General features: G+C 46.8%; 1 protein-coding gene across 3 annotated transcripts in view; it reads left to right on the forward strand.

Annotated features, from left to right (window-relative positions):
* Positions 1-26,181, forward strand: part of ATG5 (autophagy related 5) — a 540,258-nt gene that overhangs the window by 109,335 nt on the left and 404,742 nt on the right. For all 3 annotated transcript variants that reach the window (XM_078648434.1, XM_078648433.1, XM_078648435.1), the window contains exon 3: positions 3,234-3,361. In XM_078648434.1, coding sequence (XP_078504560.1) covers positions 3,234-3,361 — 128 coding nt within the window. The remainder of the gene's footprint in view (positions 1-3,233; positions 3,362-26,181) is intronic.

Consider the following 26,181-nt stretch of genomic DNA (forward strand, 5'->3'; position numbering starts at 1 on the left):
ATATGCACTAGATACCTCCAGTTATCTGGTGATGCTGTATGGGAAAAGGAGAGGAACGCCACTACGGGAACATTCAGGTAATGGATTCGTCTGTGATGTGTTGCCATGATCGAGCTAGACTGTAAAAAACGATTTACCAATTACACTCCTTTATGGAAGTGGGATGGACTGCATGAATTGAAGCGCTTGTCTCATTTTGGCAAGTGGGATCCCATAGGTATCTCGACTTAGGCAGATGTAGGGGACTGTTACTAGGAAAGCTTTTTGTACAACTCCAGCAGGATTTTAAATCTGTGGATATGGAGAAGTTTCACTCGTTGCAATTCAGGCACGCCATCTCTGTACACAAAATGGATTGTACAATGGTATTTGATATTTCACCACTAGAACACAGGCTATTACTAGAGGCTTTATTGAACAAGTATTTCCAATGCAATTGGCCTCGCATTAGTGAAACTTGGAGCTGTTGGTATTGCAAATGTTCATTTTTGTTAGATTTGTTTTGTCAAAAAATATCCCAGTAGTACCATAAGTAAAAGAAAATCCACGAAGCAAGGAAAGGGTGTAGTACCACAGGCTGTTAGTAAGTGTCCCTGAAGAGTTGAAAAGGGACCTCTATTAGTCACATAAGGTACTGAACCCTGAATGCAATCATTAAGAGAAAGATTGCAGCTGAGCATACATTTCCTTTTGTTTTTACTGAAAATTAGATTTTTGTTAGCTTGCGTTTTAAAAATGCACCATTGTTGTTTATTTAGCATCTCACTGAGTTTCCATTTCTTTGTATTGGAAGTGCGATGCTAAATAAACAACATAGCTGCTTATGACATGTACTGCGTGCTATGTTGTGGCACCCATTTCACATCTTCATCATCTTTTTAGCTGTTGTTTTGTCCTATTTTCTTTTATTTTCGTAACTTTACTCCGTGTGTTATTCCCCTGTGTTTTTCTCTTTTTTTATGTGCTTTGTTTTTCAAGGGACAACACCCTCTTACTGTCTTGTTTATTATTATGCACGCTTCTCTCTCTGCCTTTGATCCACCCCGTTCATCGTGCTCAGGATTTCTCAATACTGTTCACCCCACACTTGTGTGTGCTCACAAACTTTTTTGTTTCCTTTGTCCTGGTTTTCTTCTTGCTCCCTGTCTGTATGCCATTCTGCTGTTGTCTACCACCCTGTTAATTCGTTGTCCGTGGAATCATTTATGGTCCCATTTCTTTCTCCTTTATCAGCTCCTGGCTCCTTTCTATCTCCAGCCCACCGCTATGGCCTGTTCCCAGTTTTTCCCTTCCTTCTTTCCTGCCCACTTCATTCAGTGATTGTTTGATCTCCTTGGTACTGTGGGAAATAAAATGTAGAACCCATCATGTCACAACTGTACAGCACCAATGTAATATGTTCAGAAGTTTATACTTCTCCATGCCTCTCATATCTTAGTTTCACTTCAGCTACATTATATCAAGTAGAGCTCTTGCACATGGATGAAGTCATGGATATTAAAGTATATCAGGAAGTGAAGGCCTAGGCTATAGCAATTTGGGGTATCTGCAGATATCCATGCCACATATTACCCCAAAGTTTCTGAAAGACGTGTATGTGCAGCACTTCTTCCAAATAAGATCTTCAGAAACAATTAACGATATCTTGCGTGATTTCAGTTTGGAGCATCATTCTATTCAGGATTAATACATGTATTTCTATGTTCTTCTTCTCTCCTGTTGAGGTCATTTAGTCCACTTGTAAAGCCATTACCCATGCCTCAAAACCCTCATCCAGAATGAAGTACATCTCTCCTCTAGTTGTTGTGCTCCAATTTTCATCAGTCGGAAAGTGGCTCTAGCAATAACTGAAACACAGGTCTAAGATATCATTGATTTCAAACGTATTGCATCACTTAAGCAACTTCTCCTTACTTTTTGCTCATACATCGCCATCTGAGTACTCAGAGCACACAGCCTCCTGTAGATAGGTAGACAGGGGCCTACACTAAAATAACTAATTAGAGCTAAGTAAAAGTAGATTAAAGTGTGCTGAATGGAGGATAAGTGCCTATTAGAGAAGGGTCGGTGGTACCACTGTAACAAAATAAGCACGTCACTTAAGAATAAACTAAGATTAACCATCTCTTTTTCATTTCAGCCCAGTACAAATTGCTGACATCCAAAGCTGTCGGTTTTCCATCTTGAATTCATGGTATCCGCAGACAATTTTTATATTTGTCTTGGCTGGAATCATCCTAGTACCAAAACTTGTCTTTCATGTCTAAATTTTGTATTAGAATGTTAGGCTTCCGAATAAACCGTAGAACAACTTTCACCTTGTTTTGGTGAGAATCCTTGGCTGTTCCAGTGCAAGGACTTGGCAACATTCTTTCAAATCCATCCTTAAATGGAGATGCCAGGCCTAATTTGAAGACAAACCTACTCAGTGCTTTAAAGACACTCTCTTATTTTCTCCTTATGTAGTGGGTGTCTCCTCCTCGTGTGGTTTCAAGTGATGTCAAATTAATAGCATCAGTAGCTGTATTTGGGATTGGACTTGGATTTTATATTCGGTGATCAAAGGCCTTTAAAATCACCTCCCTGCTCCTGATGGGATTCTAAAGATATTTGTATAAAAGAGCAGTAATAATTTATCTAAATTAATAAAGATGTTTTAGACTTTGCACAGCAGAATGCACATCTTCCAGATGTCTTGAAAACCACGTGTTTATAAGCAAAAGCTAGCCTTGAAAATTGTTCTTGCCTCCCTGCTTTGGAGGCTCCTGTAAATTGAATTTGAAGGTATTTGATCTATTAACGTGACCTAAATAGCGAAAACAAAATTTATGCCACCGTGTTCTATTGAGATTCTAGAAATTCTACAGGTCTGATGCTTTTAAGTGTGGTTGTCAGTGACCTGGATCAGACTGTGTGCTTGTGTGTGCATTTTCCATATGCTGCTAAGGAATTTAATCTGTCCATGAAGGAAAGCTTGGAAGTGCAACTCCGAAAATTACACCACCTGCCTAATTTTAGTAGGATGTGTCTTTACTTGCACTTGGAGTACTTGTCTATTTTTTTCTTGCTTGAAATATACTATATGTATTTCGTTCCATGCATGACCGCTGCCTGGTAGGCAAGACCTATAAAGGGAAGTCCACATATGCTGTTGTTAGTTGTTATGAACCGTGTTGTATAAATTTCATGTCTGACAGACAGTGTTACAGTGTATTCATTAACTTCTATTTCAGTTACTTTTACCAAGAGTTAGCTACTTCATGTTGGTTACCGATAAAGTTAAGAAGCATTTCCAGAAAGGAATGAGACCAGAAGATATTGGCGAAATTTGGTTTGAATATGAAGGAACGCCACTAAAATGGTAAGCTCACAATTGATTTGGATCATCATGTCCATGTCTAGTTTCATCTCTTGCAGATATTATTGAGGGATTCTGATTGTCATGGAAAAATGCTGCCAATTAATGAAATAATGTAAAAGTTGTAAATGTAAGCAAGTTTTTAGGTCTCAGCTGAGCCAGCGCAGGCGCTGCTGACTTGGCGAGACATTTAGTGAGTGGGCTTCAGAAATCCGACCACAAGCTTTTGCTTGTGGCCTAAAGCTTGCGGTTACGTGCACGGGCACGCGTGAAATCTGGCTTTCCTCTCGGCTTTTAGCCGTCGCTCTTCCTCAGAGCCTCCTCTCCGCCCCCTTCCCTGCTGCTCTTTCACACCAGACACCTCACGTGCTCTCCTCCCTGCCCTCCGTCACAAGCTCACTCCTGTACCTTAATCTTCTAGCCTTTTCCTGGCTCTCAGCAATACTGCACTTCTCAGCAGGGGTGCAGTACTCGCAACAGAGTAGTATCGCTGGCAAACAGGTACTCTGGGACAGCGAGTACTGTCAGTTTTATATTTCTGTTTCAAGCACTGTGCCTGGTAAATGGCTTTCAGAGACATTGTGAGCCTGTACGTACGTACTCTGTCCCCTGACACACTGGCCCTCATACAAGCGGCCCGGTAATTGGTGTCATTTTTATAGCACCTGTACCGCACATGTCACAGTGACGCGGGCAGCGGTAATGATGGCGGAAGTGTACTGAGTGCGTTGTTCCTCTTCTACTGAACTGTGATCATCCCAGCTAGCTCTCCAGCTTTTTTGTGCTCTCTGAATTCATGCACACGCTGTCCTGTGACTCTCGAGTGCCTCTCCATAGATCAGCTACTAACAGAAAATGTTCACGCATCCCTGGAGAAGGAGAACTACAAGACGCACGCCCTGGTGCGACAATCTTGCGTGCATGCTGTTCACGCCATGACGCACACGCTATACGGTAACTTTGAGGACACTGGAGACTCCGTCCAGAATAGGTGCAAAATGTTGTGTAACTTGCACTCCACGCAAACTGTATTATTATTGGTGCATACATGAGTGTTACTGCTTTCTAAGTAGGTCATTAAGTGTGTTCAGTGCCCTCTGTAATTGTTGCTAGCTCTGACCATATGTGTGGGTAATAACATTAGATCCTACTACCTAATCTGACTCAACATAGGCAGATAAACGTGTTCTACACCATCCACTCACGTGCCCTCCCTCGCCAGCCCCCTCTTATGCGTTGATCTCCGTTCTCTCCCCAAAGCCTCCTTGTTTGCCCCTTTCTTCTCTCGCCAGCCTCCGCGTGCGTCTTCCTCTGCCCTCATGAGCTCTCCCTCATCTGCCTCCTCCCTTGCCCTCTACTCCGCCCTCTCACCCGAGCTGCTTGAAATGCCTCCTCTCCTTCCCCATGCTCTGTCACAGGCCTTTGCTCCCCAGCAGTGTCCTCTCTACCAGCCTCCTCCATTCCCCAGCGCCTCGATAGCCTCCTCCTATGCAACCCCCCCGCTCTCACTATCCTCTCCCATTTCATACTCTTTCCTCCCACTGCTCTCCCTCATTAGACGGTCCTTTTCCATTTCCCTCGTTGGCTGGTTTTCTTCAGCAGCCTTTTCCCAGATCCTTCCTTTTGCACCAACCCAGACCTCCCTGTATCTCCCCCCTCCCCAGCTGTCTACTTTAACCTCCACCCCGCCTCTTGTGCACTCTCCCCTTTGTGGCTCCCCCTTGCAACCCTCCTGACCAGACCGTGTCAGTACCTCTCTTTATCTCTCGCCTCAAACCGCTCTCCTTCACAAACTTCGTTAGGACCTCCTGCCCTCCACCTGCTCTCTCATGTGCCCCCCCCCCCCCACTTGCCTCCATCACGTTCCCCGTGGTAGAACCATCTATTCGCTAACTCCGCCCATCTTAACACGCCCTCACCGTTCATCCCCTTCACTCTATAACCAGGTGTTCATTTTCATCGTTTTACCAGTAGTCTCTCCCCTGGTCTCCACCAGACCCTTGTGGCCCTCTTTACCCCCAGCCTCTTTGACACCTGTTGTGCCCTCCTCCACTCCATTTCTTCACCCCCCTTCTCTTTTGGACACTCGCATTCAGGGGTGGATTCCGCCAAATACTTTCTGTCCCATTTTATTTTAATTCTTCCCCTTTTCCCTCCCTCCCATCTGTCCCCTTCACCTAATTTAGCTCCCTCCTGATTTCTTTACATGCACATGTCTTTTGTTATCTCTGTCTCTTGTTATCTCTGTCTCTTTGCTCCTCTCACTTTTCTTCTCTCCTCGATTTTTACCATTCCTCCCCTCTTTCAATAATGTCTCCATTGTCTCTTAACTCACTGCTCACGACCCCTTACTGTCCCCACTTCCTTCATCTCCCGTTGTACCTTCCCCTCTCACTCCTCCACATTTTGTACTATTCCCTCCTCAATCTTTGCCTTTATTTGCGTTTATCCTTGAGTCCCCCCACCCTCACTCTTTTGCCTCCTCACTCAGCTTCTCAGCTATTTTCTGTATCTCTGTACGCTCCTCTATACTCCCTCCCTTCTTTAGCTCTCTGTGGCTCTCCCTCCACCACCCATTCTGTTACCACCTCCTCTGTGTTTATCCCAATTTCTTTCTTTCTCGCTCTCTAGCCTTCTCCGCCTGTGTGCCCTATGAGTATTTAGTTTTGCAGCACAATATCCTTGGTGCAACATCATCGACTGTTGCATGGCTAAACACTTATAAGGTACAAGGTTAAGCCATGCAACAGCTGATGTTGTGGCACCAAGGATATTGTGCTACAAAACTAAATACTTATAAGGTCCTAAATGCGAGACCTATTGGCTATGCCAATGCTTGTTTAAATGGTGCGTTGTGCCTACTTTTTGCGAATTTAGGGTCCTTTGCAAATGCCAACAGGAGCGCATATATAACACATCTACATCTCCCTTTATTTCCTATTAATGTTTAAGAAGAATGATCGCTGCTGTTATAGTTCGATAATGTATCCTGGGAAATCATGGCTCTTCTGTTCTCCAGCTGCAAATCGCCAAGGTTTCATGCCTTTCCTAAGAATACCAGATGTTACTACACAGTCATTTACCACGCTGTAACTTACTAGGCAGTTTTTTCCACCCATTGTACATTTACAATGCATATTTTTACCACGTTGTACTTTACCAAGGAAAACTGCTGGTAAATTCTAATGTTTTGTGATATATATCAGCTCATGCTTCTTTATTTAGGAAAGAAGATCCCGCACTCACGAGTGATTTCATCCAGTTTTTTATTCAACAAAAAAGCGGGTCACGTGAAACGTGAAAAAGCCTTTTAGTGTTCGATTACTTAAAATCATTACAATATACTAACAATGTAAAAGAATTATATAAAAGAAAATAAGTTAACTTCCCTGCTTGTTACTACGAACTAGTAGAGCATAAAACCTTAAAAACAGTGTCACATTCTAGATATACAGTTTGAGTGCAAAGTGCATTAGTTTTAAATGGGCGGTATGTCCGCGGCTCCCATACTTCCGGGCCGACTGTTTTCTTCATGAGGCTCTATTTTCGCCGACAATGCGGCTCAAATTAGTTCTATGAATTTCCCCAGCCGTGCAACTGTTTGAGTTGAGATCGAAGAAAAACACAAGTCCGAGACTTCGCTGCATCGTGTGAGGCCCTGAGCTCTGTAGATTGGGGTGACCAAACGGTGCCTCTCACTAGCTAACTTTGGGCAACAGCACAACAAATGCAGCCAGGATTCCTGATGGTAATTGCAAAGTCTGCATGCAGCTAACCTATCCGGGCGGGCCCAGCTTTGGTTAAAATCCACGATGGGCAGTGCGAGAAGCCTCATGTAAGTGATCTTTTTGCGGGTTTGGACAGATAGTGCTTGCTCGAGATAAGGCTGTGGTTTTCCCACTTTATAGGAGGCGTCCAATGAAGAAAGATTTAGATGGTGATGTGAACTTTTCAGGTCTCTTTTGTGTGATATATACTTGACCTGTCTGTTCACAGCTCTTTTCCATGCAGCTATTGGAATATTAGAGTTGCCCAGGTTTTGCACCTCTATTTCTAACAATTTTGTGGCCACTGACAATTGCGCATGCCATGGGGATCCACTTTCTTCAAAGATTGTTTTAATTTGCGCTTTCAAGGCTGTTGCTGGAGCTCGCAGGGTACTAATATAGTGTTTTATAGTGTCGCCAAGACAGGAAATATCTGGGCGAGATAGACCCAGCTCCAGCCTTACTCTGGCTCTCCTGGCCTGTCGTGAGATGCCTAATACTTTCTTGTATACCGAGATTTGGTAGCTCATGAAAAAGTTAGTGAAGGCGCCAGGAAAGGTTAAGTGGCCGTAGTTGACTTAGGGCACTACTTTTGCTTTTAGGACTTTCAGAATGGGTTCAGTGGATGGACTGTGTAGTCTTCGGTTAAGACTTCTCAAGCTGCAGATGATTCCAGCCCCTTTGTTTCTTGGATATTTCAAGTGAGCTGATGATTTTGCCTCTTCCGTTAGCCTGAGACCCAGATAGTTATAGCTTTTACAAGATCTGATTTGAAGGTCACCTAGGCTCCATTGAGCTGTCTTCTTTCGATGGTACTTCCCAAAGATAAGGATCTTGGTCTTCTCCTGGTTTACCAGTAGATTATTCTTTTGATTGAATCTGTGTAGTGCTTCTAAGGCTTTCTGTAGACCTGACCTAGTGTGGTCCAAGATTACAAGGTCTTCCGCATATTGGAGGATTTGAAGCCGCACATTCCCCAACTTTGGAATAACTAGATTTGCCCCCTCCAGGGCTTGACCCAAGTCGGATGTGTAGATGTTAAAAAGTAAAGGGGCAAGGACGCACCCTTGTTTGGGGCCGTTATTAGTTGGGACCTTGGTTGTTAACGACATTTGGCTGGTCTTAATGCGCACCCAGGTCCCATCGTATAGAGCAATTATCGCCTTTAACAACTTTTGAGGCATGCCCCAGTTGGTGAGTTTTCTCCATAACTTACCACGATCCACTCGGTCAAATGCTGCACTATAATCTACGAAGCAGCAGAACAAAGGGGGTTGAGAGGACTGAGTCGCGCGTAGGGACAGATGGCCCAGTGCTAGGATGTTATCTATGGTAGAGCATTGAGGTCGAAATCGGGTTTGGAAGAATGGGAGAATGTTGTGATCCTTTGCCCAGATTTCTAATTCCTTCAGCAACACTCTGGCGTATGCCTTTGCTTCTATGTCTAGCAGAGCCACAAGCCGATAATTTTCGGGTTTTGTGCGATCACCTTTTTAATGTATCCGGAAAAGTATTGAGCCTTTCCATGATGATGGAACAGAGGCCGTTTCAAAGGCGTACTTAAAGAGTGGGGTTAGCTGGTCCGCCCAGAATCCACGTGACACTTTGCACACTGCCGCTGGCACTCCGTTAGGACCCGGTGCGCCATCTGTCCTCATTTTCTTAATCAGGTTGGTTATCTCTGCCGTATTGATAACTGGTATTTTGTCCTCTTCCTCGGTTGCTGGAGGGATTTGTTGTTCTTGGGTATCCATCTTTTTCTGGTCTGTTGTGTACAGTAGCTTTACATAATTAACCCACTCGGCGGCTGCCACCCCGTTTTCTTTGACCGGTGTGGCACAGTTGTCTGATGTGTCTCCAAAGTCGAATATGACCCTTTTCTTTGAGCAGGTTAAATATTTCCAGCCACTCTGCCTCGATTTTCTTTGTACGAATTTCCCATATTTTCTTTCTGTGTTCCCTGCGAAGCGCTTTTATTTCCAGCATGAGGTGATTTGTGGCTCCTTTTCTTCTCGCCTTCAAGACCTTTGAGAGACTCCGTTTGGTTTGCTCTAAGTCCCTAGAGTTTAGTTGTAATGAATGGTTTTGCGGATGGAAGACCTGAGCTTTGGGGATGCCTCTGACCTGTCCTAGCACAGATTTTAGTTCCTCAACTAGTTTTTTCCAGAGCTCCAGGGGAGGTGCCAACTTTCTATCTGTTTGGCACTGCTCTTTGTGTGTGACCCACTCCATGAGGACTGGACTTAGTATTGTGGACCATTTTATTCTATTCAGTACTTCATGGTGCTCTTCATCGGTTGAGGTACCCAGTGTTACGGGGTGTTTTGCGGTTTTCCCATTTATATCAAGGGTGACCCTCAATGGGCTGTGTTCACTTTCGTCCCTGTTTCCCACCTCAAAATCATTTAAGTGTGTTAGCAATTTTTCAGAGATAAAGATGTAATCAATTGTTGACTTATCCCTGAAGGTGGGCAAGGGGAGCCATAGAGGGTCCACTACTTTCATGGAGGAGTGGGTGGAAACCATGTTATGCTGGAAAAGAAGCTGTTGTAGAGGCGCCAATTCTGTTATGTTTGGAGGTTCCCTTGTACCATCTCCCAAGCCCCTGGTGTTCATGTCCCCTACGATGATTGGAAGATGTAAAACATATTTGTTTATAAGGTGGTCCATTTTTTTAGTTAATGTTTTTAGTGCTTGCTTTTTTTGCCTTGTGGCAGGGTTTATATAACAATTAATTATCAACAGTCGAATTGAGATATTATTGCTTTTAAATCCGCCGATCAGTGCTGCTTGCAGGTTGGGGGAATTTGTTTCTAGTGATTTTACCTCTATTTTGCGGGTGTGATTGATATAAATTGAGAGCCCACCTGCTGCTCTCCCAAAGATGTTGCTTTTTTATTGCTGCGGTGTGAATCTCATAATAGCCTGAGAGAATTAGGGGTTCAGTGGCCCATGTCTCTTGTAGGCACAGTATGTCATTTTCTCGGAGATACGTGCATGCTACTTTACAGCTAAGCAGCCTTTTTAACCCTGCAACGTTCCACGATAGGATGGACAGAAGAGTGTTGTTTCCCACTCTTCTATTCATGTTCGGATAGCTGGCTGCCTTTATACTGCTAGATGTGCCGTCAAGGGCACAAGCCTCCAGGACCGTTCACCGTGTTTTGCGTTGCACTATGCTTTGGCTCCATATGGTGCACAACCCTTTGCTCAGCTGAGCTTATTATCTTGTAGGCGTTGTAAAGTATGGGTTCCATGGCTGAGCTTTTCCCTGTTTGATTGACCAGAGTCCCCCTTAACACCGAATTAACCTCCTTTGTTGGCAAAGTTACTGCTAATACATGTGAGTATTTCTCGGGTATGGGAAATGCTATGTCAATGCCCCAAGCAGCCATTTTTGCTATTTCATCTGTTGTGAGCCCCACTTGGGCGTAGCGACTCGACCCAATCGAGGTTGATTCACAATGGGAGTCGCTAGTTAGATTTAGAAACTTAACCCAGACTAGGTCGTTTGACTGTATTTCTGTGAGAGACGGGATATGCTTAAAAAGTCTGAGTAAATTGCCCCTGTTTAAGATATCATGTTGGCCTTTGATGTAATATCTGGGGGTGAGAATCACCTTGTGCGTTGTTTTGCAGACTTGGTTTGCTTTACGCTGTTTATTTTGGTCTCCTTCCCAGATGCTTGCGTTGTGACAAGAACCAGAAGTCCCTTGGCATGGTTCTGATTGCTGGGCCAGACTTTGGATTGGCTGCGCTGCTTGATCGCTGATTTTCTGCCAGCCCGGAGCTATGTGTCCCTTAAGTATGTTGGCCCTGATCTTGGGTTCTTGGTCCTTAACTGATCCCGCTGGTTTTCTTTGCTCTGCCTTCTTGTTGTTTAGTGCATAAGGTGGTTGGACTGTTATTGCTGGGCCTGTTGGACTTTGACAGACCTCCATGTGGGGGTTTGGCTGTTTGGGACTATCCCTCCCTTTTGTATTGCCCGAAGCGGCTGGAGCTATGCCTGTTGAGTTATTTGAAGCATGATTTTTGTAAAAATCGGGAAGAGACGTCTTTTCTCTATGATGATTTGTGAATTTTGAGTATGTGTTGGTAATAGGAGAGCATGTTTTTTTGAAGCCTTAGCTTTTTTTCCTGTTTCTTTAACTTTTTCTTAGCCCTCCTTGAAAGAGGTTCCTCCTTCCTTTTCTGGTTGGAGTTGTTACCCTCAGTTTGCTTCCCTGGGGAAGAGTTACTAACGTTGGAATTACAGCTGGATGGACTACTAAAAGGTTTGGTACATACCAAAGGATCTTGTGTCTCAGAATTTGTTGTCGGGTTCCCCGTGTTGCCTCCAGCTGCGATACCCAGCAGGCTTTCTGGGTTTAAAGCAGGTGTGGAGCTGCTCTTATTACTTGGGCCCATCGTGCTTCCTGTTTGAATTTTTAATGATTCTACCAAACCTTTAAGGATTTCTGGCAGTGTTGCCCATGTGTCCATGAGAGCTGCGCACAAGCAGGTGCCGATGCTGTTATTCTGGATCTCGCTAAACTTGTTTTCCAAGTAGTCCACCTTCTTGTTCAGCTCCGCTAGTCGTTGCGCAATGGTAGATAAAAGATCGATTTGTAACTCCATTTTCTTCTATTGCCAGAGCAGTGACCTGGCCATGTTTTGCACTGTTTCCCCTGAAGGGGATGCTCCTAGATAGTGAATGGCACGCTCTCATAAAGATTCTGGCTTTGGGAGCTTGGTGTGGGGGAAGGAGTACGCCGGTTGTCGTTGGAACTTCTGAAGAGATTTGGAGTCGGCTCCAGTGTGCTTAGTATCTTGGATTCCAAGTTTAGGAGGAATGTAGGAGATAGGCATGCCGAGTTTTGCAGCCGCTCTGACACGCCTGTTTTTCTTAGACCGGAACCTATGAGTGCCCGCAACGGTATCTGCACTAGGGAGAGAAGATTAGGTTGTTCCCGGCAGTGTATTTGGGCAGTCACAACTTGCTCTGGGTTTCTGCGGATTAATGCAGTGCTGTCACCTACTGGGTCGCTTATATGTCTGAGTTTCTTTCCGGATGAGCGTCCCGGCCCGAACAGGATTGAGAACGTCGTCTTTCAGTGCTTGTACTTCCTATGTTTGCACTTTGTGCTTGTGTAGCTGGGAGCATGTGATGGGACTGGCTCCCTGGACTGTAATCCAACCCGTCGCTAATCTTGGCTCTTGGTTGCTCTACCATGGCTGAAGAGCTCTCTGTATTGGGCGGAAGTTTATATAAGAATTGTGTTCTGAGGCCTCCCGGTGGTGACTTTAAAAAGAACTTTTTGTGGTGTTCTGCAATCCTTGCACTCCTTAAAATTCTGGGTGATACTTTAGACTAGTGTAGTGGCTTTGTGTGGCAGTTTTCTTGTTGCAGAGTGTTTTTTCCCTCTTTTTTTTTTTGTCATTCATCTGTGAGGATAATCTGCTTATCAAGGAGACCTGTGTGCTCCTTGCCTCTTCCTCCACAGCACGCTCTCTGGGGGGGAGGAGGTGCTCCTTGCGGCTCCCGCCGGTTTACTTCCCTCTGTTCGGGGGGGAGGTGCACCTCACGACTCCCACCTCCGCTCTGCCCTCTATGTAGAGGGAAAGATGCGCTTGCTTGATGTTGAAACATTGCTTAGGATCTTGTTGCTTAGGTCTCTTTGCCTGCTGCCTTGGCCAGCCGCTGCTGATGCCTCTTTTGCTGGACTCGATCAGCTGGTCTGCAGCCGGCCTGGGTGGGTGGCCATGAGCGCTCCTGCCCACCGCCGTGGGAGCCCGCGGGGTGCTGCTCGTGAATGTCTGCTGCTTCCGCCACTCCCAATTCCTCACCCCCTCCACTTCTTGAGCCTGTGAGGGAGGTACTGTGTGGATAGTCCTGGGGCTTTGAGAATGCTCGTCCCACCACAAGTGTCACCTTCTGCTAAGGCAGCTTATGCTGGCAAAAGGCAGGGGACTGGCAGGCATGGGTATTTGTAGCCAAGCGAGAAGGCGTTTGCCAATAGCGGTGGCGAGACCCGCACCAGCTCTGGCGCCTACCCGCTCTCGGCTCGGCTCCGTAACTCTCTATGAGTGAGAGGCTCCCTTTCCGCCAGAATTCACGAGCCGACGCCGTTTACCTCCAGAGGCTGCTGAACTGGCTGTTCCTTCGCCGGTCGCGGCTCTAAGCTCCAGGCTCCGAGCGAACACTCCTCCTCTGGCTACTCCCTTCACTCGGATACGATCCGGGGAGCAGGGTCGGGATACCGGCGCTGGGAGGTTGAGGGGGCAAGGAGCGGGGAGTAACGAGGCGTAACGAGGAGAGCCACGGGCGGGCCCCAGAAGCCAGGTGGGCGGCAGCCGCTCTACGCGCCGCCACGTCAAAGCAGCTCAGCTCAACTCTCTTCCTCCGGCACCAAAGCCCTGAGCGCCAAACCACGGCCTCTTCCAGCCCCTGGCCCCCAGCTCTCACGGCTGACCCCCGTCAGTACCACTCGGTCGGAAACACTCTCTCTCCCTGGCTTCACGGCGAGCTCCGGTGCCCGAGCAGCAGCGATATTCTCCGCTTCGTGTCACAGGAGCAGAGCCGCGGAATCTCAGGTCAGTAGACCCACCTCTCAGGTCAGCAGGAGTTCATGAAACTTGGATAAGTTGGAAGCTTAGCCTGAGTCAACTGAGACAAACTCACCAGCGGCTGTCTTTACTTGTCCCCTGCTTGCACAACACTGCACAACACTGCACTGCTGCTCCTACTGCTTCAGGAAGGTACACTTGAATATCTTTTTTTCCAGCTCCTGCCGAACCATGGAAAAGCCTTTATAACTCCTGCAGTGTTAAAGGGCTTATGAGTAACTCGTGGCCCCCTGCTGATCAGCGACTATCTTTGCTGCTCCTGGCCAGGCAAAGGGTTCTGTACTATGTAGCTCCTATGTGGCTCCTATGTGGCATCTGCAGCTTCTGTCATCATGAAACCACCACAAACGCTGGGTGTTTCGGCCTCAGCCCTAGGCAGTGGGCAGAGACTAGGCAAGGTAAGGCGAGTGCGAGGCCCCCCTTCCCTGCAGCAAGGTGGAGGCTTGACAAGCGGAGAAGCTGGAAAGACTCACGCAGCTAGGTTCTCATAGTTCAGCAGCCGCAGCGAGGAAAAAGCTGCTAAAAAACTCAGAATGGCCACAAAACTCTCAGTGGCCACTGGGGGAGGACACTTCAGTTGCGTATTTAGCTGCGACTGTGACTGTAAGTGTCCCGGCCGGCTACCGCTGCCGCTGTCTTGAGCGGGACCCTTTCTGTGGGGCTACGGGTCTGCGGAATCCCGTGCCGAAGATCAATTTGGCTGTCAAAAGCCAGGGGGGAGCTCCGTGCTCTGCACCACACCTCTCTGCGTGACTACGGCTCTGCAGCTCTGAAATCCAGGGCACAAGAGGGATTAGGGACTAGGGCGCTAGGGGCAAGGTGCCAACTCACGCCAGTACAACCCCAACTTGATGCAGTACTGGCTCGGCACCCTGCCTGCGCAGGCTGCGTGCTTCACCTGCAGCCCGCTCTGCTCCACAAGCTAAGCTCCACTCGGCTTCCCGTGAGACCCCCCCACCCCAGGCACAGCACTCAAGCAGCGCTGGAATTCAGAAGCCGGGGGCCGGGAGCAAGGAGCTGCGGGGGGGCACGGGATGACAATTTCAGCAATAATCTCGGCGTCCTCGTCCTTCCACCTCCAGGGCAGTCGGCGGTTAGTGGAGTCAGTGCGAAAACCCGGCAACTGGAGTTGGGACGAGTTTCGGCTTGCGCCTGTCTCAACCACAAACTATATATATTTTTTTCTTCTTCAAATGAGCCTCCACCCCGGTTGGTTTCGGACCAGCAGCACGGTAGTCCTAGTGATTCAATCCCCATTTGATGCTGACTCGCATCCATTTTATTGAAAAATACACTTGATCCAAATGATGGCTGTTGTGTTTCGGCATAACTCATATATATATATATATATATATATATATATATATATATATATATATATATATATATATATATATTAGGCTCAGATTTCACTCGTACAAATCCAAAGAAATTCAGCAGTTATAGTTACCTGACCTAACTATAACTTATACCCCCACAATGCACTGGTTATGACCTCGCATATTACATCACTCATGACATGGTCAGTGACACCATGCTGAATTTGTACGTTTTGTGCGTTCAAATATGAACCTGTAACCTTTGTTTTGGAAATGCATTTTTTGTCTTGCAAATTACTTTGGTGCCGTTTTACGAATCTCTACAAAACGCTCCAAAAAAGTGCTACCTTTTGACTAGTTTGCGCATGGAAAGTTTTGGGGTGATCCATCAAGCGGGGGCCGAGAAAGAATTTAGACACAGCTACAGGCTAAACCGCAGAACGGATTTACACCAAATTTGGCGGAAAACAGGATCTTGGGTCAGAAAGAGTGCTTTTTAGGTCTCGCTTAGACAGCGCATGTCTCTTCGAGACATGATGTATCTACAGTATGGGCTTCGAGTACCGCCAAACTTTTTCGTTGATTCCTCTTACTGTCCTGTGTAAATGCCTGGTTTTGTTTGGGGAATACGCGTAGTAGTCCCTCCTTTTAGACTTTGTAACCTCACATGAGGACTGCCCCAGTTACTCTTTCCTCTTATTCATAATACCCTGTGAGCACTCTTCTTTTGTTTGCCTGCCTCTGGTCGTGTTTTTGGATTATAGCTTGATGAAAGGCTTGTGGTCCCTTCATTTGCTGTGCTTGTTTTGTTTACGACTATAACACTTGAGGAGAGAATGGCTATTAAATCAACAGTTTTTGTTTTTGTAGGCGCCGGGAGAACTGACTCCAAGACTTAAACCTGGTTCCCCAGTTCCAAATTCGGCAGCTCAGGGGGTTACTCCATACCCTTTGTCCAAATATTGCTGGGCATAGGCGTAATTGTGTTTGTTTGGGAGTGGCCGAGTTTCATAATACATGTTTTTCTTGCTTGTTTTCCAGTAGTCACCTTGGAGGGGGGAGTACCTGAGGCTGTAGCAGCTCATGAACTGATTCATTCATGCTGACCCCATGTATGACCTTGGGCTAAGTTACATTCCAGTTTAGCCACCACACATTTTGGGGAAAATATCACCAGATTTCTCAAGTTCGGAGACTGCCACACCCCAGAGGGACTTGAAGTTCCTGAGAAATGTAAAGATTTCTCGGATATACAACTGTGGCTGCGGTGGATCCGCGACCCCTCTCCATCTCATGCCTGAGACCTGACTAGTTCCAACACTTCAAAATAGGAAGTTTTGGATGCCATCTTGTGACTCGGTTGAACCAAGTCACAAGTAAAAACGTTGAAAAAGCATAGGGGGCAGGGAAGAAACACCCTGACCTCCAAGGCCTCTTAGAGGGGATTAACAGGGACCCATCATGGCCAAGATAAAAAAAATGAAAAATCCACTGGGAATTGCGATGGATCTGCGAATCCCGACGAAAGTTTAAAAACGAAGCATGGCTTCCCATGCTTCGTTTAATTAGTGACTGCCATCTCCCCGGGTCTATAATAAATTATAGTGCGTGGGCTGGCTCCAGCCCCACACACAGCCCCACACACAACCCTGGGATCCGCCACCTCCCCAGAGCAACTGGATAATAAATTATATACAGGGTCTCATGAGCCACGGAACCCACCACTTCCCCGGGGTTTAATTTTTGTTGGAGGGGGGATGAGCCATAGATGGCCCCGGGGACTGCCGCCTGAGCACTGCACCCGCCAAGCCATAGCAAACTCCGGTCCTCTTCATAGAAGCGAGAGCATTGAAAATGCACTAGCTTCCATGAAGCGGAGCAGAATTGCTTTTGGACAGCTGTCCCAAAGCAATTCCAGCTCCCACCGGAGGCAGGGAGTCATCAGGGACCATGGGGGCCTTGGGTCTCCCCCTGTGGTCCCCAAATACAGGCTATGACCCAGGGGATGGGGTCCCAGGGCAATATCTGGGAGGTGGCCGCGCATGCCCCCCTCCCATTTACAAAAAAAAAAGGTTAATGCCTGACCCTGGGGCATGGGATCCCGGGCCCGAAATAGGCATGAGGAGAGAGGTCGCGCAGCTCCCTTTCTTTTTATAATAAAATTAAAAGGCCTGGCATTGGGGGATGGGTTCCCAGAGGCCAAAAGTGGCCCATCGAAGTGGGGCCACGCGGCCCCCCTTCCTTATATTTTTTTTAAAAAAGGAAAAGGCTGGGATAGGGTCCCCGGGGCCGTAATCAGCCCATTTCCCCCAAAAAAGATATGTTCATTCCCCTTACAAAAAAGTCTTGGGGTAATCAATGATTTCAGGGGTTTATAAAGCGAGGCCACTCGCCCGTGAGGGTCTCAAGGGGGAGGGGGGAGTTCAGTTGAAGAGCCAAGTCTTGAGATCCTTCCTGAATTGGGTCCCCGGGGCCCAAAGTAGCTTCGGCCAGCACTATGCCGAGCACTGGCAAAGGCCATGTGCAGACTGGTGTTGACCACCTGTCGCCGACCCCCTGCTGCACTGGCGGAAGGCTGTATGGAGCGTGGGGGTGGGTTTGGCCACAAGTCCTGACTTCAGCCAGGCTCTGTGGCCAAACTTCTGCTGCACATGGCCGAAGGCTGACTGCAGGTTGTTGAATGGAGGGCCTGGCCACAAGCCTGGCCCTGCCGCCAACTCGCTACTGCACATGGCTGAAGGCCATGCTCAGTGGGGTGTTGGTTTTACATATTGTGACAAAATATTACTTTACATTGGAAAAAAAAAGCTAGATATACACTGAAAAAAACAAAGGTTTATACTTGGGTGATAATTTCAGTGACAGTGTAATGTTGTAAATGTACACAACCACTGAAAGTCATCAGTTAAAGTAATTTCTGGTAACTATAACATAACTAGTGCTCTAAAGTAACTAAAATGCGCCTTCGCCATGCACTCCTATTTACCTACATATTACATTACTCATGACCTCTTCTATGACACCTTTGACAAATATCCCTGCAACATTTGCAATGAAATTATTGATGAGAAACGGCATGGTGGACACTCGAGTTATGGTTACCTTGGGGCATGAGTTATAGTTGCCAGAGATAAGTGTATCTGGTGAATTTCAGTGGTTTTGTATGTTACGCTGTCACTGAAATTGTCTTCTAACTATAACATTACATTAGTCTTTGTTTTCTTCAATGATCTATATACATATACACACATACGTATGGGTATTAGGTCATTACAAAAACGTACCTGTGTGGTAAAGTACCTCTTTATGAGTGTAGCATTTAACTTAAATAGGCTGGGTAGCAAATGTCACACTTGGTACTTTGATAGATTAGTGGTCGTGCCGCCACAGGTCTTAGATGAGAGCCTTTACCCCTATGTCCCCTTTCAACACCGTAGAAATTGGATAGGCACCACAAAGCAAGAGTTCCTTCTGTCACTTCCGGCAGGCCAATCACCCGGATGTTTTTCCATGGAGAGCAATTCTTTTATAAGTCCTTCCAAAAAATGAATGAGGTATAACAATAGATACCCTTGAAAGGTATTCCCAAAGTAATTGTTTACACTTGTCCTTTGTCTCTCCCGTCCAATGGTCTTGTTTTTACAGAACTATTCTGGATACTGTTCATTTTTTCTCTGCTATATGTTTTTACCCTGCAAGAACGGACATACATGGTATTCGCCTCAACGGGCAAATTTTGAGTGCAAGCCATGTGCTCTGTGACAGAAAATGAAGAATTCCATTTATTTTTCCAAGTAGAATTGCAGTGATGGATCATTTTATTTCTACTCATGCTTTTGCCCCTTGCTCCACTTTCTTCAACAGACCTGTTCAGCCCTCTCCTCTACATAGCTGTTCATCCTTCAGTGCAAAGATATCTCTGTGCAGGGGAGTAGCTACCATTGGTGCAGCAGGTGCAGTCCGCCTAGGCCCAGAACCCTCAGGGGCCCATTGGCCCTGAATCTTGCTGTATTTTATTACCTCACCAGCAGTCAAATGGGCCATTTTCTGGCTTTCACCAGGGCCTATGCTATCCTTCCTGTACTACTGTTTCTCCAGTATTGGGGTGCCTTTCATAGATTCACATGCCTGAATCATTCCCAGTCGTCGGAGTGGGAGTCCCACGGTACATAAAAAAGCAATAAATATGCCATAACAACCAACAAACCTTGGTAACAAGAAACCAGGAAGTAAAGTCGCCCAAGCTACCAAGAAAAAAAGTTCCACATGCATGACTATCATAGTCATTATACATAGCCCAAACTGCAGCCAATCAGGCGTCAGCACCCATCAGAAATTTCTCCTCAGAGGCTCAGGCTCTCAGATGTTCTACTGTACGTCGTGTGAAGGGAGTCTCCCTGAGCTCTGCTCAGTTTCTTCTCAGTTTTCTTCAGGATTTCTTTGTTTTAGGATGTCTTCCTCTAAGAAATCATTATTCAGGCCTTGTGAATCTTGTGGTAAGCTCCGGCTTTTCTCAGAAGATCACCACAAGAAATGCATATACTGCCTGTATCCGGAACATCAAGTGAAGGACTGCAAGATATGCAGGACCTTCCCTCAAAAGACCCTCCGGGCCAGAGAGGGCTGCTTACTTCTGTGGTTACAGAAGCTCAAGGACCAGGACAACCAGTGTCTGAGGTAGGCAGTATTGCCTCTGGGTCATCTGTGGCCTCTAGGAAGAGAACTGCTGAGGAGGTGTTATCTTCTCCTGGGGCCAAGGTTGTGAAGAGACAGCAACCTTCTAAGGGGTCAGAGAGGCCTCCCACTTCTAAGGCTACTCCTCCTGTCAAGAGCAAACCTTTACCTTCCACGCCCCCGAGAAGATCGGTCAAGAATTTGCCTCCTAAACCGACTTCTGAGAAGATTCTTCCTTAGAAGAAGACCTCGACGACCCCTTCGTCGACGAAGATTTCCGCCGACGCAACGTCTACATCGACGGTAACTTTTTCATCATCTAAACCTCAGATAATCATGTCTTCGGCGTCACCACCGTCGATGCTGGTCTATGTCTCAGTGAAACCTATATCGTCGACGAAAGAAACTACATCTGCTCCTATGGTCGGCGTACCGTCGACGACCAAGAAGATTTAGTCGACGAGAATTTTTGCTTCGACGGAAGAGCCATTGACGGGCTCGTCGACGAAGCAATAAGTCCTGAAGATGATAATGCTGACGAGGGCGTGGTCGTCGATTAAAATTGCCTTCGACGACGAGGAATGCTTCGTTGACGAGCTCGTCGACGATGAGAAGGCCGTCGACGACGGTGGAGTGGCCGTCGACGAGCTCGTCAAGGAGAACTACATCGTCGACTGCCAAATCGTCGACGAAGCCCTCCTCGTCATTGAACGCAATTTTATCGACGACCACGCCCTCGTCAGCGTTATCATCTTCAGGGCTTATTGCTTCGTTGACGAGCCCGTCGACGGCTCTTCCGTCGACGCAAAAATTGTCAACATGTACAGAAATTCAGGTTTGGTCACCATCTACGGCTTTAACTTCTACGGCGAAGCCTTCTTTGCTACAAAGGCGTGGTTCTGGGCTTGAACCTTTATCTCTATTGTGCCTGTCTCCTCATAAGGTACCTCTACAGGTTCCTGACAAATTGTTGGAATCAGAAGACAGTGAGGAAGATTCTGATATGGATGGTAGGTTTGGAGCAGCTACAAGTCCTTCAGAACTGCTCATTAAATACCAAGAGGAAGATCAGGATTATCAGCCTTCACCTGAACATTTGACGTCACCCGCTACTAGTATTCCAACAGCCCAAATGCCTACAGCATTGTTAACCAATCTTCAACATATACTGGACGATTATTACTGTTGTTTCCCGCCATCTGAATCGGCGGACTCCGTGCCCTCCTACACCTGTGGCGCAGGCTTCCACATCCGAATTCAGGTCTCCAAGACCTCTTTTGCCAGGGATTTCCCATCATCCTGTGGAAGCACAATCATCAGAAGATGAAGAGAGAGAGGAAGGTGAAGTATATGACAAGGCTTTGTTGTCGGAGTGGGATGAATATCAAATCCAGACACCTTCTCCTTCACCGCCGATTCACCTCCAGTAGACATTGGAGGTTTTCACCTTCTTATGGAGATAGCAACCCGTTTCCTTATTCCTATGGAAACTAAGAAAGAGGAATGTTTCCTCTATGACTTTAAAGACCAGCCAAGGAAACGGGTACGGACGATTCCAATTCTAGAATTCGTATGGAAGGAGGGACTAAAGGTGATGTCGAATCCTGCATCTATTCCTCCAGTCTTGCCACATCTAGACAAAAAATATAAAGCGTCTGACAAATATCCAGCTTGCCTTATAGGACACCCAAAGGCAGATTCTGTGATCGTGCAAGCTGCCCAAAAACGAGCTAGAAATCCATCATCCCCGATCACAGCCCCACCTGATAGAGACGGCAGGCGTCTGGACTCGATTGGGAAACGAGTCTCTACGATGGCAGCGACAACGGTCCGTGCGGCCAATTCTTTAGCCATTCTGGGTCGGTACGACCGACAGATGTGGTCGGATATCTCACCGTACATCGACATGCTTCCGTAGCCTTCAAAATCTGAAGCTCTGAAGATACTGCAAGAGGGAGAACGGATCTCGGCAGAGATTATAGACTCTGCAGTGGATGTGGCTTCTACTGGGTTCAGACAGCTGGCAGGGACTGCTGTCCTACACCGACAAGGCTGGTTAAAGGCACCTCTGTTTTGTCAGGAGGTGCAAGCTAAGATTCTGGACATGCCCTTCGATGGTGAGTTTTTGTTTGGCCCACATGTAGAAGAAGCCTTGCAAACTTCTAAACAGGACACTGAAACAGCCAGATCTCTTTGCACCTTGCAGTTTCGGAAGCCGCCCTTTCGGGGGGTGAGAGGACGTGGATCGTGCTCTAATAGAGGAAGCTATAGCCAACAATATTCCTACAGATCTTATCAAGGGAATCGGCGCTACCAGTCGCAACATTACCAATCTTATGGTCAGCGCAACACATCCTACTCCCAGAACAAGAAACAACCTTTCTACTGCGGAAAGGATTCCAATAAAAGGCAATGAGTGTCATCACCTGCCACCGCTACTGCCGCAGTCACATGTAAGGGTTGGAGGAAGAATCTCAAAATGTTATTCGAACTGGTCCTCAATAACATCGGACAGATGGGTCCTAGAAATCATGGCCAGGGGATATGCTCTCGAATTAGAAAAGTTTCCTCCAAATTTCCCTCCAAAAGGCCCTCCTCCAGCTCATCTCAAGGAGTTGTTTTCCCAGATAAATTTGATGTTGAAAAAAGGAGCAGTCGAAAAAGCCCCTGAAGGGCAGAGAGGAACAGAATTCTATTCAGGGTTCTTTCTAATAAGGAAGAAATCCAGAGAATGGCTTCCAATTCTAGACCTCCGTTCCCTCAACAAGTATTTGAAGAAACTATTGTTACAGATGTTATTGCTTGAAGAAATATTGCATGTTCTGTCGGCAGTGGATCACATGGCCACCCTGGACCTTCAAGATGCATACTTCCACGTTCCCATTTTACTCCGTCACAGGAAGTTCCTGTGTTTCAGAGTGGCTGGCAGGGATTTTCAGTTCAAAGTGCTTCCCTTTGGGCTACGATCGGCACCCAGAGTGTTTACAAAGGTCCTAGCTCCAGTAGCAGCGCACCTCCAGCTGGAATGGATTCAAATATTTCCCTACCTCGGCGATTGCCTTATCAAGGCGAATTCTTTCTCAGACACAAACATCCATGTCCAACGATGTCTGTCTCTCTTCCAATCGCTGGGTCTTTCTATCAATCTCAGCAAGTCACATCTTGTTCCTTCCCAAAGGCAAACGTTCTTAGGAGCAACCTTGGACACACAACTGGTTCAAGCTTTCATATCGGACGAAAGGCAAGAGAGGATCCATAACATGGCTCAGATGTTACTATCAAGAAAGTCAGTTTTAGTCCGACAGTTCAAGTCCTTTCTGGGAATGGTTTCTTCTTGCATCCCGTTGATACCAAATTGCCGCCTCATAATGAGGCCCCTTCAAAAGGAACTCCGCCTGCAATGGTTGCAAGTCTCCGGTTCATTCGAAGATCTCATTCAAATCACTCCACGGATGCGAGAGGCCTTTCTCTGGTGGGTCCTAGAAAGAAATTTGAAGAAGGGGTGTGCGTTCCTTCAAGAGGCGCCAAATTACACAATCACCACAGACTCATCCCTTGAGGGTTGGGGAGCACATCTTCAAGGGCTGAAGGTCAGCGGGAAATGGAGCCCTCAACAAAAGGCATGGCACATCAATCTGCTAGAGCTAAGAGCCATCTTCTGAGCCCTCAAGTCCTTTCGTAAATCATTCAAGGGGCCACAGTATTGGTTCGCACGGACAATACTACAAGTATGCATTACTTAAACAAGCAGGGAGGAACGAGGTTGGTTCTTCTATCTCAGGAAGCCCAAGAGATCTGGGCTTGGGCGATACGACAAAGGATCAATCTCTTGGCTGTTCACGTGCCGGGAGTTTCAAATGTTCTGGCGGACACCCTCAGCAGGTCAACGGTGTCCACCCACGAATGGGAACTGCATCAGCCAACGGTGGATCGAATCTTCCAGCAATGGGGTCATCCCGATCTGGACCTCTTTGCGACCAAGAAGAACAGCAAATGCCTATTCTTTGCAAGCTGGCTTCCCCACAGAGACTCTCAGGGGAATGCGTTTTTGATCAACTGGTCTCAAATATATGCTTACGCCTTTCCTCCGATACCGTTGGTTCCCAGAGTTCTCCGGAAGATGAAGAAAGAACAATGTCGCTTGATTCTCATCGCTCCCAGGTGGCCTCGCCAATACTGGTTCACCGAACTTCTTCTCCTATCAAAGTGTGATCCAATACAGTTTCGACCAATACTGAATCTCCTCTCCATTCAGAATGGTCAAATTTGCCTTCCGGACTGGCTTCTCTAAAATTAGCAGCTTGGCGCCTGACCTTGAATTCGCTCATCTAAATATCTATGCGGATTGTAAGGAGGTACTGGCTAACGCACGAGCACATGCTACGATAAAGACATACAGACTTAAATGGAAAAGATTCTGCATTTGGTGTCAACCGGCTGGGTTTCACCCATTTCAGGCAACGCCGGATCAGATATTGCCTTTTTTCTTACACATAGCAAGATCAGGCTTATCTCATGCAACATTGAAGGTCTTTTTGGCAGCCATTTCAAGGTACCGTCAGGATGGATCCACCTCTCTTTATTCTTCAAGAATAATACAACAGTTTTTTAAGGGACTATTCAGAATGTTTCCTCCTGTACGTCGTCCGCCTCCATCATGGCATCTTAATGTAGTATTAGCGCAGCTCATGCGCTACCCATTTGAGCCAATTCACAAGGTGGATTTTACATTTCTAACCTGGGAGGTTTCTCTTTTGCTAGCATTGACTTCATCTAGAAGAGTCAGTGATGTTCAAGCTTTAACCGTCATTTCACCTTTCTTACAATTCACGTCCAATTCTGTGGTGCTACGTACAAACCCAAAGTTTATGCCTAAGGTGCCTTCGGATTTTCACCTGAACGAACCAGTCATCTTAAAGACATTTTTTCCTAATCAGCAATTCCCTGTGGAGAGGGCATTGCATACCCTTGACATCAGAAGATGTTTAAAATTCTATTTACAAAGGACCTCTGCCATTCACAAATCCGATCAACTGTTTGTTGCCTATGGGAAGATTCTGCAAGGACAAGCAGTGTCTAAACAAACCATAGCTAGATGGATTTCTGCCGCTATTGAGTTTTGACATCTGCAAGCTGGAGGACCTTTGCAGGCTACCCCCAGAGCACACTCTACGAAGGCGGTATCCTCATCGACTTCTCTTTTCGCTGGTGTCCCTCTTCAGCAGATCTGTAGAGCAGCAACTTGGTCCAACAGACATACTTTCACCAAGCATTACTGTTTGGAAGCTGCCAGTGATGCTGATTCTTCAGGGAAGCAAGCGGTTCTCCGCAATCTTTTCAGTTAAGGTGAGCCTCTGATTTCCCTCCTCCTCTTTACTGCTTTTCAGACGCTTGTTATTTTGCCTATGTTCAGTGCATGTTCAGATGATTGCGATTTTTATATATATATGTATGCAAATAGTTTTTAGGTTTCGCCTCGTCGAAAGCTGCCGCGCAGCTTTTCGGCGCAGGCGAAATCTTATGTTCACAGTATGTGGCTTGGGAATCCGCCCTCTGTTCCATTGGCTAGCTCCATAAATGGAGGCTAGCCATTGGAACAGAGATCTGTCCGTCAATTGCGGAGCAGATTCGGGGGCGTTCCCATGAATTTTAGGCTTTTGCCTACGTCATGCGGCTGTGGGCGGTGCTTTTTTTTTGGGGGGGGGGGAGGTTTGTTTTGGTCATTTCTCCTGGAAGGCACCGCAACGAGGGTCGTCTGCCTGGCATCGGCTAGCAGGTAAGCGGCATATTTTACTCGTGTTCCCGCCCCCCTCCCGCTGTCCGTGAGCACGCCCCCCCTCCCGCTGTCTCTGTACACCAATGTTTTTACTTCTTTACACCTCATATCTTATCTCTTAAATATGTATGCTCCGGTTTTCATGCGTGGCTGTCGTCTTTGTGCCTTCTTTATGTGTCGTCTTTATGTTGTGCGTGGCTGCTTGGCTCCGCGGGCCTCCCCCCCCTCCGTCACGCTCTGCCGCTCCCCCGGGCCCCCACCCCTCCCCTCCCTCTCCAGCGGCCATGCTGCCTCTGCTTGTTTTATCCTACTGCAGCGGCGGGAGGAGAAGAAAGCTGTGTCGGTATGTGAGATGCTGGGCGTGGGGACGATGTGTGCGAGTTGTGGTGCTTGTTACTTCTCTTTTCTCTGTACACCAATGTTTTTACTTCTTTACACCTCATATCTTATCTCTTATCCTGCGTTTTGCTGTACCTTCTCTATACTGCTCTCACTTAATCTACCCCTCATTTACTCCCCTTTCTCTCTAACCTGCTTGCTCCCTTTTCCCCGCTGGCTCTGTTTCTTTCGTGATGTAATAGTGTCACATCTTAGGTAAGTCTGGTATCATTTTCTTGTTATGTTGTACATACACCAGGCTGCAAAAGAAAACTAAACAATTACTCACACCAATGAGTTGTT

Source organism: Lissotriton helveticus, chromosome 6 (assembly GCF_964261635.1).
Source record: "Lissotriton helveticus chromosome 6, aLisHel1.1, whole genome shotgun sequence".
Classification (NCBI taxonomy): Eukaryota; Metazoa; Chordata; class Amphibia; order Caudata; family Salamandridae; genus Lissotriton; species Lissotriton helveticus.